Source organism: Rhinolophus hipposideros, assembly GCF_964194185.1.
Source record: "Rhinolophus hipposideros genome assembly, chromosome: 23".
NCBI lineage: Eukaryota > Metazoa > Chordata > Mammalia > Chiroptera > Rhinolophidae > Rhinolophus > Rhinolophus hipposideros.
This window is the reverse complement of record NC_138069.1, coordinates 41434191-41449126: the sequence shown is the minus strand read 5'-3', so window position 1 is coordinate 41449126 and position 14936 is coordinate 41434191. Positions and strand designations below refer to the sequence as shown.

Here is a 14936-nt window from a genome sequence, read left to right as displayed (position 1 = left end):
CATTCCACTGGGCAATTTGCACAAATATTACTTTGTACGCCACATGTTCTATTGTAAAAGCATGGGCTTTGGATCAGAAAGTTCAAGTTCAAACCCCAGGTCCAAGTGTTAACCACATGACTTAACCCAAGCCTCATTTTATCCATCTGAAAACGGGGATACTAATGCCAGTAATGGAGCGTCTCTTACCACTCCCCTCCTGCCCCCCATACCAAGTGAGGAGAAGATGCCAGTGTTTTCAGGAGGCCACTAATTGTTCTTAACTCTGGAAAACTCTGCAGCCTTCAGCTCATCCTAAGCCAACATGCTTATTTTCAACTTCAATAGCAGCACAACAGTCCATGGATCAAGCCCAGGCTGTCTGAGGGAGCAAGCTTCCCTGTAAACTACACAAATCACCAACAACCAACAAAGCAGTGTGGAGGAGCTCACCTCAATTTCTTTGTGCTCATATTTGAGTGCATTTCGTCCTCCTTGACTTTTCCTTCTGATCTTCTTCAATTCAGCTTGAGATTTCTCCAAGGAATCTAATTTACTCCTGTGTTCCATTTGGTATCTTTTAAGAGTGGCCTGTAAGTTAAATGTTGCGTATTTTACTGCAGCACCTACCAACTCTCAGGCAGTTATCTGCTAATATTTCCAGTGGGTGTGGCTGGGTGTGGCCACACTTCCCACTCCCTCACCTGGCCTTGCACACCCACACCTCACACTGCCCTCTTCCCTTTAACATTCACTGCTTTGTCCTAAAGTTCCGTGTTTGTATAAGGGGCCCTTGAGCCGAAGGGCAGCTCTCGGAGGACAACAATGTCTTTTCTTTTTCTTGTTCTTGTTCCTTCTTTCCTTAAAGATTTCTGGACACCGAGTGGGTCAGTAAGTGCTTTGGTGGATGAACAAACTATTAAATCCCATGTTCCTGATTATTTTATGACTTCTGATTTCGAGAAAGAGAATGAGGAAGTATCATCACTTCTGCTTATTTGGGTGGTGTGTAGCAGAGTTGTTTGGAAACTAACAGACCTGGGTTAGAATTCTGGCTTCTTCCCTCACTTCCTGTGCGATCTCAGCACCTACTAATTTCTCTAAAATCCATCTTTCCTGTCTAATCTGTACAGTGAGGATAATAAGAGTACCGACACCATGGAGATCCTGCAGGGATAAAAACCAGTGTATGGAAAGTGCTTGGCATTACACCTCCTCAGCAGTCACAGGTGGTCGCGTAGCCTTCTTCCGGGGTACACAGAGCACGTGCACGCAGGGGCACTGCTTCCAGCCACATGGGGTCTTGATGAGAAGAAAGGGGGCTTTGGGTGGCAAAGAAAGCAGCTACTCTACAGCAAACAGAGAAGCTAGAAAGAGCCCTGTGTGCTGGGATAGGAGTCCAGGAGGAAGGAGAACACTGCTGGAATCCAGAATATGGCTGACAGGAAGCAATGGCACGCAGGAGTGGTCTCTGACAAGCCTTGGGAGCCCCAGCTGGTGTTCTCCCATGCACATCCCACATCCTGAAGTGCTGCTTTGTGAAAGTAACAGCTGCCTCAATGCAGACACAGATGTCATCGGCATATGTGTGTTCTTTGAAAACAGCGCTTTCCAGAAGCAGTATGATTCCTCGCAATACTTTTTCTATGCTTTAAAAACAGCTCCCAAGTGTTAGCAAAAACGAGCCCACTCAGCCTGGAGGGGCCTTGTTGGTCTTGTGTGCTTATGTACAAACACCACCAAGCTCCATCCCTGTTTGCTGCTGCTGAGTAAACAGTGAGGAAGTTCTCCCCAGGCTGGGGGACCAGGCAGGGGCAGCCTCCCAGAGAGCCGGCCCCGTGCCCCACGCCCGCCCCCGTCCACGCAGGCGGAAGGGACTCTACTCACATTCATGTATTTTACGTCAAGTTCTGTCTTCTTCTCCAGCTCGTGTATAATCTCTTTATGGAATGTTTTGAACTGTTAACAAGATGAAATAAAAAATTCACACCAGATTTGAGACTAAACAAAATAAAATTTAAAAGTAAATATATTTTGTAAATACAAAAAGAGTTCACATACATTTTCTTTAAAATTCTCATCGAGTTTCTTGTGGGTCATTGAAATCTCAATGAGAACGCGGCCTGTGAATAAAATCAAATATGTTAGGGGGAAAAGTCATTGTGTGTTTTCTGTGAAGAGATTAAGGAAAGTAAAATCGTGAAGCACAGTCCCTGCTGCCCTTGGACCCTGTCAGCGGGCCTCAGGCCCCGACACTCAGAAACACTGAGAAACACTGACTGTGCCCCCCGGTGGGGGTGGGTTCCAGAGGGATGCAGCTGACAGCAAACTTACTCCACAACATTGTTCATTAGAGGAATGCCAACTTTGCCTTAAAACTCACATTGTTCTTTCTATACTTACTCATTCTCTAAGCTGAATTCTCTTGGTCATTACAGTAACTAACTACAGGAAGAAATGACTTATTTTGATCTAACCCCCAGAGTATCTGATAATCATAAAGATAAAGGTTATTTTCTCTTTCTTACATTAGGTCATGTATCATCCTGGAAAATATTAACGCCGTGAGAAACCCACAGTGGGGACAGTGTTCTGCCTCCTACCTCCTGGGACTACGCCACTTCTTGGAAGCATCTGCAGCCATATGACAGAAGAATGTTCTAGGACAAAGGAGTCTTACTCCAAATGCAGCGAGACGACCACCTGATTTGGTCGTGGCAGTGTACACATCTCTGCTACTGAACTCTGTCTGACAAAGGTGAACAAGAGCCTCTCTGCCAAGTTATCTACAGGAATGCACCAATAGGTCTAATACCTAAGAACTGAGAGGACCGTAGACTCATTTGGAACCCCCACCAGACCATACCAAACAACAATAAAATGTGCTGGGTGGATCATCCCACAGTTCAGTGGACAGACTAAAAGGAATTCTCTGGGTGAAATGAAAGGCTGTAGATGACGGAAAATTAAAATTACGACTGTAGTAGAATATGGGGAAAGAGAAAAAGAACACCAACTGGACTAAAACTTCAGCTGTCACCTCTATGCAAGTGACTCTACCATGCCCTGTTCTCAAAACATTTTAGGATATCTGACTTTCAAATGGCCAGCCCGGTCTTTCCTCTCATCTTCAGACTCAGAAAGTTAACCCTTTCCTGAACACATCCACCTGGCTGCCCTATTAGGTACCTCATATTCAACCTAAAAGTGAACTCACCCCGTTCTCTAATCCCAGCTCCTGGCTGCCAGGCAGCCGGTCACGCCCGTGTCATACCCAACAACAAAGACTCATGCGCTTGTGTGTGTGCTGCCATCACTTGGGCCACTTCTAGGGTGAGCCCATACCCCTTCCACATCCTGCTTCCTTGGGTAACAAATGCGCCAGCCCTTCCCTGCCCAGGAGAGAAGGCACGTGGGAATGACACATGTGATGTCTATGTTCACCCAATAATCTGTTCCACTGGAGTGAAAGAGCCTCCCGAGTCTAAAACCCTCCAACACATTGAAACCTGCCAGCTGGACCTCTTGGGAGTCTCCCACCCACAAAACTATCATTTCTCTTTACTCCCAGCTCGTTCTCTTCTGATCTTCTTCTTCCTTACAGATGCCAACAACCAGTTTTGTGCTGTGGCAGTATCGTAGCCAATGAGGTTTATCTGAGGCGCGATTATTGCTAATTGAAACAGATGCCAGCGACCTTTCCAAATGCAAATATTACACGCCATTCCCCCTGACCTCTCCCCATGGTGTCCCAGATAAACCAACTCCTCAGCATGAAGCCCATGTGGGGGCAAAGTCCTTTGAGGATATAACGTTATCAAGTTATAGAGTCATACATACATAACCTGTAAGTCCCCAAGCATTGCGATTCTAGGAACCTCTGACAGAACAGCCTGCTGGATAAATAGGACAGCGAGGGCTGACCCACGCCCAGCATTCAGGGTTCCACCATGCCAAATGATCAGAATACCCACTGTACATCCTTACTGATACTGACTTCATTTATTCCATAATTAAGGTCTCCTAAAGCTCAACACGAAACAGAGTTCTTCACAAAGGAAATCCTTACATGGCCAAGAATATAATTACATTAATGTCAGTTCATATCATCTAGTCATTTCAGATACTGAAATAATCTAAGTTACTTTCCCATCTACTTTCAACCCATAAATAATTCCTGGTTAGAGATAAAAAACAACAAAAAAGCCCACTTCAATTATTTGAAAATCAAGTACTCTATTTTTGGCAAATGAGATCTACTTAAAAAAGAGTCTAAAAATAACTTGGCTTAAATCAGAGTGATTCAAGCTAGAATTAAGACATTCCCATTTTTGTTTTCATACTGTCATGAACTCCACAACTTTATATAATGCGGATCTCTAAGAGGCATGTGGCCAAAACCTAAGTACGTGCTAGTGTGGACACTGCTGAATTTGGTGCTCTGGCCTGGGGGGCCCCCGCCCGCCACACACCCCTCTTGCCCATGGTTTCTCCCCGCCGACAGCGCGGTGGAAAGGCTCCATGAAAAGCCCATTCACTCTGGGCGCAGGAGCGGAACACGTGAGCGTATCCATGTTATTCCTGTCCCTCTCAGTTCGTGGAATTCAAATACCAACCTCATAGCAGCAGCCACTGAGTCCTCGGTCATAAAAAGGATTAAAAAACATCTTTACCGTGATTATGCAAGCTGCCAAAATGTATCTTGAAACAGAAAATGAAAACAGCCTTTATGTTCAATCTACAGAAGTTTATTCTTAAATATAGCCAGGAGTTACTTTATGCCTAAAACGTGGTATCGCACACGTTTACTCTTAGCCCTGCAACCTACTTTTTCATAAATTACACTTGAGAAGAAAAAATTTTTTTTGAAAAAAGAGGGTGGAGTTGAGAAAGCACAGCCCAGACTCTAATGGAGCAGAACTAAATACACACCCAACCAGGAATCAACGCGCCGATCCCAGAAATCACAGCACTGAATGCACTGGGCCAACCACTTCCTTTTTCCCTTTCAGGTTCTGACGTAACATTTTGAGAAGAAACTCATAGTAAGTATAGCAATGTGACTCAGTCTGAATGAATCATATTCTTAAGTGGTGATGTTAAAGGAATTAAAACATATACCTATTTTACCATCATGACCTGGACATAATTAAGTCAATGTCTAACATCAACTTTCCATAAATTCATACAAATAATAACTAATTTTAGGAACCATGAACAAATATGGCCAACATTTTTGTCCAACAATACTGTATTAAGGTATACATTTAACCTATAGGCAGTATGGACTTAAAAGAAAAAGTTGAATAAAAATTAAAAGAGTCTTATTGCTATGAATACATAGTTGTCGTCTAAAATATAGATTAGTCATTGCACTATTAATATAGCTTCAATTAGATAATTCTTTATCAAGTCACAGAATAAATTTCAACGACCCAAATGGAGATTACTGGTGGACCTGAGCACAGCACATGGAGGCGTAAACAGTCTTTTTCATTTATACATATATATCATAGGTAATTAGAACACGTTGATTATTGCACAAGAGCAGAGAGCAATGACTGAATCACACACCCCTTTCTCCATGTCGCTTCAAGTAGGCTCAGACAGTAGAATGACAGGGTGGAAGCCAGCCTACTAGTGGCCTAAAGTGATACTGCGTGGATTCCAGTAAAACTGACCAAAATGTCACTGGAAAAGGGATATACATTTTCCTGACAATTTCCCAAATATCAAATGTGATGAGGAGAAAACAGAACGATGACAGTAAAAGCAAACTACACACCTGGGGTATGTACTCTACAGATTAGAGCGACCAACACGGAATTCACACGCAGGCCGATTATGTCACAAACATGTGACCAAATTTGAAAGGCTTTGCTGGCATCTAAGAGCTCCCAGGGGCTGGTCAAACCCAATCCCTGGGTGGAGTCAGAGGTGCTCTCCCCTGGTCAGTGGTGACACCGTAAACAGTGTGCGTGTGGGTATAACACCAAATAAGAAACAGGATGAGGATGTCACTGAACATTACTCCAAAGGTGTAGCTTCTGATTTAACCAACTACAGTACAAACAGCTCTAACTGACGTCTTGCGCACAGACTACAAGTCTTCTACCACTGATCGTGATTTATCCCATCTTAGGAAGACAAGTGGGACAAACATAAGTTACGCAACAGAATTATACGCTGTTCTCAGGCACTCTCATTGTTTGAGGTGAAAGTAATATGTACAAGATCTACATGAAGAAAATGACAAAACTGATGAAAGAAACTGAAGATCTAAGTAAATGGATAGTCCACGTTCATGGGTAAGAAGACTATATTGTTAACATTCTATCCAACCTGACTTACAAATTCAATACAATTGGAATACAAATCCCAGCAAGTTACTCTGAATATCAACAAAGTGTCTCTAAAGTTTATATGGAAGGCAGAAGATCCAAAATAGCGGGCACAATCCTGAAGAACCAAGTCAGAGCCCTGATGCTACCTGACTTCAAAACTTATATAAAAACTACAATGACCAACACAGCGTTACTGGTGAAAGAACGGACAAATAGATGGGACAGAAAAGAGAGCCCAGAAAGAGACCGACAGAATACAGTCAACTGATCGCTGACAAAGAAGCCAAGTCAATTTAATGGAGAAAGGATAATCCTTTCAACAAATGACGTTGAACAAGTAACTGGACATACACTTGCAACAAAATTAATCTAGATTCTGACCTTACGTCCTTTACAAAAATTAATTCAAAATGCAAAATGTAAAACTTTTAGATGATAGTGCCAGAGAAAATCTACATAATCTTGGGTTAGTGATGTTTTTAGATATAACACCAAAAGCATGATCCGTGAATGAAAAAAATCATTAAATTAAAAACTTCTGGTATGCAAGAGACAAGAGAATGGAAAGACAAATCACAAACTGAGAGAAAATATTTACAACACACATCTGACAGAGGACTTGTATCCAAAAAATATATATATAAACTCTTAAAATTCAACAATAATAAAAATACTTCAATTTAAAAAGAGCAAAAAATCCAAACAGATACCTCACCAAAAACGATATACAGGGCTGGCCCGGTGGCTCAGGCGGTTGGAGCTCTGTGCTCCTAACTCCAAAGGCTGCCGGTTCGATTCCCACATGGGCCAGTGGGCTCTCAACCACAAGGTTGCCAGTTCGACTCCCGCAAGGGATAGTGGGCTGTGTCCCCTGCAACTAGAAACAGCAACTGGACCTGGAGCTGAGCTGCGCCCTCCACAACTAAGACTGAAAGGACAACAACTTGACTGTAAAAAAGTCCTGGAAGTACACACTGTTCCCTAATAAAGTCCTGTTCCCCTTCCCCAATAAAAAAATCTTTAATAAAAAAGAAAAAAGAAAAGCCAATGTTCAGAAAAACAAAACAAAAAAAACAAAATGAATTGGAAAATCCAGGAATTGGAAATTAAAACAAGACACAACTACATACCTATCAGAACAGCCAAAATCCAGAAAACTGACCCCACCAAATGCTGGAGAGGTTGTGGAGCAGCAGGAGCTCTTGTTCACTGCTGGTGGGAATGCAACATGGTAGGCACCGTGCCAGGCAGTCTGGCAGTTTCTTATAAACAGTCTTAACCACTTGATCCAGGAATTGTGCTCCTAGGTTTTTACCCAAATCACTTGAAATCTTATGTCCACAGAAATAGCTGTATATGCATGTTGATGGCAGCTTTATTCATATTGCCAAAAACTGGAAGCAACCAAGACGAATGATGAACTGTGGTACATCTGTACAATTGAGTATTATTCAGGGATAAAACAGAAATGAACTATTAAGCCACAAAAACACATGGGGGAAGCTTAAGTACATGTTGCTTAGTGAAAGAAGTCAATCTGAAAAGTCTGCATATACAATTCCAACGAAACGACATTCTGGAAAAGGCAAAACTAGAGAGACAGTGAAAAGATCCCGGGTTGCCAAGGGTGGAGGAGTGGGGCGTGGGTACTGTGATGGGAGGTATGTCCTGAAACCTATGTCAAAACTCATAGAATGCAAAGAGTAACAGCTGATAATAATGTATCAATATCGGTTAATCATTTGTAACAAATGTACCACACTAATGCAAGGTGTTAAAAATAGGGGAAATTGTGAGTGGGGGAAGAGAGCAGTGTGTGGGAACTCTGGGTACGATCTGCTCAATTTTCTATAAACCTGTAACTGCACTAAAAAATATAGTCTGTTAACTAATATCAAAAAAAACACCTGCTTGTGTTTTCCTGCTTGGAGGAAAACACATGCCGTGTCTCAATTTTCTGGAAGTTGCATGTGGACAAGAACTTGACCTGGTTCCCAGTTACCTGTGTGCTGCAGTGCCTGCCTGGCACACCACACGCCTCAAAAGTCTGGTCGATAAATATAGTGAACAAACAAATGAAAGGGTGAATGCAGTGAAACACAATGTAGAGAAGTACGGCGAAAAGAAAAGAAAGTGCAGGAAAAGAAAACTCCAGCAAAAGCCTGACCCACCAAAGGTGGCATCTGTAGTTATCTGATTTTATTGCTATATAATATTTACTACAGACATTCCTACAGGAAAAATTGCTGTTGTTGAACCTGAATGCCTGGTCCTCAGCTTGCCCTCCTTTCCCCCTACACTGACACGCCTGTTCTCAGGCTTCTGTGTGGAGCACCGACCGTGGCCGCATTTGGTGTGAGCACCGGCGTCTGTCTGAGTGACCCGGACCCGGCAGAGCAAGCCCTCGCAGGCAGGCCTGGCAGCCACGCAGAGCTGTTTCCATCCTTGGAGCCTTCAGGAGCAAATTCCTGGCAGCTTTTATTTAACCGAGGTTTAGTAACACCGAGGTCTGGTCTCAGAGGATCCTGAACCACAAACAAGATAATCTTTTTTAAAAAAACAAGGGTCATTTTGGTTTACAAAATTTTCATTTTGCCAAACAAGAAGCTACAATACCGGACTATGTGGATTCAGTGCTGGACACTTGGCAACCCACGCTGTGAGGATTAAGTGTCCTAACAAGGGAAATGTGCCAAGAGCAAGACACACACTAGACACTGTGTTAGGTTCCCTCTAGCTTCCTGATTTCTGGTAAAAAGTGCGAAAGGAAAAGAGATGCTGCAGAAAGGAGCAAGTTGGTATAAATCACATACTTTGGGAAGTCTGGAAATAAAAGTGAAACAAGATGGTAGCTAGAGATGGCAACATTAAACTGTTTTTATTTTTTATTTTTAAGAAAGGGGATGACTTAACAAGGTTTGTGTAAAGAATAAATGAAAACCAATCAACCCCGTATGACTGACATATGAATTCTTAACTTGTATGTAACAAATGCTTTAAAAATAAACTATTCTGGATTTTTTTTTTAATTTTTTTAATTCTGGATATTTTAAAGTCAAGTCTTTTCAGCAAGGGAGAGAGCAAGTACAAGTCCAGAACAATCAGAGATCTCGTCCCTCAATACCCAAGGTGCTACCTAGTAGAGACGTCTCTGAAAATTATAACCAAATACTGGGTCAAAGAGCAGGGAGACTCAGGGCTTACGTGATACTCCTGTCATGAGGACAGAAGATTGATTCAGGAAGCAAACGGAACGTTTATTACCCACTGATGAGCAACTAATCGAATTATTTCTGATGAGCAATTAAACTAATTTAGCCTCCCTGCTGTACACTAGTACTGTCAAGTTAAACAAAATACAGGATTTGCGATGAAGACAAAATATTTCCAAGTAGGATTTTAATGTACTACTCTTATTTTAGCTAAAAGGACAATGTCAATTTATTCATGTGTATCAATTATATATCACACAGAAATAATTTATCAATTTTACATCCACATACAGATTACAAGTGATTGTTTTCTTTATATATGAATATAAAATACAGCATTAAAAGACTGAAAGTTTTCTACAAGCTATTATATCAAGCGAGGCAAGTGAACATTAATTATTCATCTTGCTTTTTCATTGATTAGTAGATTAAGGCTAAAACACAACCATGATACTAAAAAAAATGAAAGCAGCTGTATTATCAATAATAAATGAAGCTGACAACTAGTTATTCCCTATGATATCACTAATTAACTGTAAACATTTCCATTTAAGCTTAAAAATGCTATATCTGAAATTTTAAAAAAGTTCTTTAAAAATATTAAAACGGGACCCAAAACACAAAGGTATGCACAAGGCTCAGAGAGAGAAGGCACTAAGACACAGCTCCAATTCAGGATTACTGAGGAAAAGCATCTTGAACATTTTAAGTAAAGAGTTTTTTTTAAAAAAAACTAAGGTGTTTTTTTTTTTGTTATCTTGTTTTCAAGCAACCATTTCTAATTGAACAAGTTTAAAACCACAAAATAAAACAGGGGTCCAGCTGCCACCTTTCAGTCAGAAAGCCATTTATCCCTTTGATGTAAGCACACACCCCATGGGGACGCTGGGTGGTTCTATATGATGTGAATTTAAGGGAGATTCCACACAATCTAGGATCCATTTTATTATCTGTTGCATCACACTGACTACTGAAACACAGAACAAGAACAGAAAGAACAACTCAGTGTTTTTGTAGTTCAAGTGTCATCCCACGTCCTCCTGCCTTAGAGGGAAGATGAGACACCAGCACACAACTGCAGGGCCCTCAGAGACATTGCGAGCTAGGAGGGGTCATCCTTCCCTAGGCCGAGTGCTGTGCCAACCGCCCTCCAGAGATGGCCCATTGGGTCCTCACAACCTAACAGGGACACAGCTATTACCCTCATCATACACAGGAGGAAACGAAGGCTTTGAGATGATTTTCCCAAGGTTACACAAGCACCAAAGGTGCTGGGGCCGTAACGGGGACTCACGTCTGACCCTGAGCGTGTGCTCTTAAACTACTCTGCACCCTCGCTCACATGTGCGAAGAGAAATCCCGTACAAGAGGATCAGATTTTCCCCACGAGGTACCCAAGGACAGAACGATGCCCAGTATATGTGACACTCAGGGAAAGGAACATCGATCTCCACAACACCAGCCATAACACTTTAATTATTAGTGCTGTGTGAAAATGGAACCGGCCCCCTCAGGGGCTGGGCAGGATATATCACAAAAGCATGAACCACTGGGTGAGGTCTGGCCTGGTCAGTGAAGCCATTTCAGCTCAGAGAGTTTGGGTCAGGCAGGAAGTAAAACCAAAGTGGTAAGACTGACTCCCCATGGCACGCCCTGAAAACCATTCCCCCACACTTGTTATGGCTCAATGACACACAAAGTGACCTAACTCCAAGTCAAACAGTGGTCACCGGTTACCTGGCTTTCTGCTGCACCTGAAATTCTGAAACACTAAAAAATGCTTTATGAAAGGAAGCAAGCAGGCACAAAAAGATGATCACCTATTACAAATGGCAGGGAACCCCAATGCCTGCCATACACACGACTCACACTGGAGAAGGGGTCGGTTCGGAAAAGGGCTGGGCTGCCACCCCGACTGGCATGTTCCTGCTACATGGGTAGGAAGGGCTGGGTGCAGGAGGCCTCCCCGGTCCTATCTGCACTCTGCCTCCCCATGGCCATCTGTAAGGTGGACATGGAAATCGACAGCCCCTTAGAGGAGCCGGTGAGAGTCAAATGGGAACTCGGCAGTGCAGCACCTGACACGCCCTGATTTCGGGCTGAGGGAAGCCACAGGGCACGGAGTGTTGAGTATCAGTGTCGCTGGGCCAGTGAGACAGGGTCCGTCTTGTTCACAGGGATATAGAACTACACGTTCACACCGTGAACTCCAGACTCATTTCCAGTTGCCGTGTGGACACCTCCACGGGGTCTAACAGGTACCCCACACCTAACACACCTGAAAGCAAACCCTGACTCGCCATCACCGCATGCCTTCTCCAGACTTGACATCAGTGCACAGCAAGCCCCACGTCTCTCTCTCCCATCCTAGCGCAAATCCCATTCCTTCTCACCTGGACTGAACAACGGCCTCCCAACCGTTTCCCAGTTTCCACCCTCCTAATCCACTCTTCACACAGAAGCCAGGAAGAACCTTTGAAAATGCCAGTCAAACCACATCACTCCTGAGTTCCAAGCCCGCAGAGGCTCCCCACCCCCATCGCAGGCAACATTCTTTCCGTGACCCACAGGGCCCTACACGACCTGGCCCCACCCTCGAGCTTGCTCTTCCTCAAGACCTCATCTCCTCCCACTCTTCCATCCTTAACTGCACCTCAACTGACTGGCTTCCACAGTTTGTTACCCAAGGTCACAAGGCCCCAGGGCCTTTGCACTGCATGGCCTCCCCAGACACCTGGCTCTCTCTACAGCATGTCCCTGATCACTCTACCTAACCCGGCCCCACTCCACCCCTTCTCTCCATCACTCAGTGGGGCTCCTCACCTTATTACTACCTGGCATGGAGACCAGTTTAACACCCATTAGAGGGATGCTGAGTTATTGATTTATTCCTAGTGACTCAAACAATGCCTGCCAGATAGCAGATGCTCATTTGAATGAGCATATTCTGATTTAAATTTTAATTTCTTATGAATTCAAAGAAACATGTATGGAATGTTAAATTTTAAAAAAAGCAGTGTATAAAAGTTCATATAGCTACAAATTTTAATTATGTAAAAACAAGATATTTTAAAATAATAAAGATAAAAACTGTTTATTAGGTTCATTTTTTAGTAAAGGGATTCAATTTAAAAAACGTGAAATTTTAATACTGATTATAAAATGAAAGTATAGTTCTAAACTTAGAGGAGTCGTAAGTTATTTTAAAATATTAATATGAAATGGGAGGCTGGGCAGGACTTAGTAGAGAATAAGAGTGAGATGAGATTAAAATATTTAGTCATACACACACACTCACACACACACACACACACAGAAAAGAGAGACCTTAGTACATCACAGATTCTACTGTTACAACAATGGAAGCCACTAACTATCAGCCATGGATCTGAGCTATAAATACATGAATCAGGTATGTATCAGCTCCACTGCACTCAAGAGTCATAGAAATAGACTTATTTTGGACTCTATGAGTCCAGTTCTCAGTTGTAAAGAGTTTGCCATTTAATTTGCTTCTTTAGTCACCTTGCAATTTTTATTTTATCTGTGAACCCATGCTCCTAAAATATAAGTCAGCTTTTAATAACTCAAAAGCTTTCAGTTCCAGTAATATGAATTCTTATTTCAATTTGAAATGAAACACACAGAATCTGTAGCCTGGCACTCAGAACAACAAGGCTCTAATTTTAATTTGTACCCATTATCTCCCATGACCTTTCCATGAGTCCTAAATGTCAGGCAAACTGAAATATCCCATCCCTCTACCTGTTCCTCACCAGAAACCATCACCCTTCCTACCTCCAACGCTGAACCACAGGATATACAGCACCCCCTGCGTTTCCTTCCACCCCCTCCACCCCACATGCAGGTGTGGCCATCTCTTCCCATGAAATCCTATAGCCTTTGTACCTTTTACTCGTGCACTCGGTCCTGTATTAAAGCTATGCATGTATACATTTTCATAATCTCACTTACTGTATTGTAGGTACCTTGAAGGTGGGGACCAAGTTTATTAATGTTGCAAATGATAGCCATGGTTTCGAGAGCCTAGAGAAACCTGGTTCATAGTTAGAATGCAAGAGCCCAATACCTTCTCTGATACACTCATTTAGTTGATCAACAAACATTTCTAGGCTCCTCTGCAGGGGTGTCCAAACTGCAGCCAACCGCGGTCTGCAATCCATTGTTAATTGGCCCGCAGAAAATTCCAAAAATATATTTAGTTTACTTAAATAAACCAGGTGAGGCAATACGTACTTCACCTCGAGTGAGTGGCCCGGCTGTTTGTGTATTTTACCGCATATGGCCCTTGGTGAAAAACGTTGAAAAAAGTTTGGACACCCCTGCCTAGAGTATGTATCTACTTCTCAGCTTCTCAGCTCATCTTAAGTTTCACTGAGCAGGGCAGAGATGGCCCGTTTGTTCTAAGTGCTGCTAGCCCCCACCTCTGGAACGTCCCTACAACAGACACTGCTAAAGGATCGGACCTCCCACCTCAGAGGACAGTTGTGAGTTAAATGAGCCTCCTGAATTCTGCATTTCCAGTAATGCTAACAAAACCCATTTACTGCATGATTCGCACTGGGTTGGGGCCAACTACAATCTTCATGGAGTTACGGTGACGTGTTGGGGTAGGACACATGGCAAGTGCTGTAAAGCACAGAGCAAACTGTTTCAGACTTCTGACCAACCTGGATCCTAACTCGTGTTCAGGTTTCTCCTCTGGTGAAAAGTTGAGGAGAATAAGGGCATGACTAGATGTTAGTAACATTGCTGCTGGGCTGCCGCATTTTCTAGGGCGCTAGGAAACGTGTGCAACTACCCTTTTGAATTATTACAATGTCTATTATATTTGGTATGAATTAATTAGATTATTCCATATTCGGAACTCCTCAGAAGTGGCATACTTACGTTTTTTTGCTGTTTCTTTATTTTTGTAATTCAATACACCTAACATAAATTTACCAATAGTGACATTTTGTACATTCATAATGTACAACCATCACCACTATCCAGTTCAAAAACATTTGCACCACCCCAAAAGGAAAACCTGTCCGTACCCACTAAGCAGTCATTCCCCACTCTCTCCTACCCCCGCCACTGGCAACCCCCAATCTTTCTGTCACTTATGGATTTGCTGACTTTGGAAATTTCATATAAATGGAATGATATAATACTGTGTTTCCCCCCAAAATAAGACCTACCCTGAAAATAAGCCCCAGTTAAGATCGTCAGCCAGACAGACGCATTTAGTACGTTCTGACGATGTTCCAGAAGATGACGACATGACTGTATTTGAATAAATGTAGATTGTTGTACATGACAAAATAAGACATCCCCTGAAAATAGGCCCTAATGCATCTTTCGGAGCAAAAGTTAATACAAGACCCAGTCTTATTTT

The 14936-nt window shown here is 42.7% G+C and overlaps 1 protein-coding gene across 5 annotated transcripts in view; it reads right to left on the bottom strand.

Moving 5' to 3' along the window:
- Positions 1-14936, bottom strand: part of BAIAP2L1 (BAR/IMD domain containing adaptor protein 2 like 1) — a 76212-nt gene that overhangs the window by 20549 nt on the left and 40727 nt on the right. For all 5 annotated transcript variants that reach the window (XM_081036162.1, XM_081036164.1, XM_081036160.1 and 2 more), the window contains 3 exons: positions 2041-2102; positions 1867-1938; positions 433-570 (listed from right to left, as the gene is read on the bottom strand). In XM_081036162.1, the coding sequence (XP_080892288.1) occupies positions 433-570; positions 1867-1938; positions 2041-2102 (272 nt within the window). The remainder of the gene's footprint in view (positions 1-432; positions 571-1866; positions 1939-2040; positions 2103-14936) is intronic.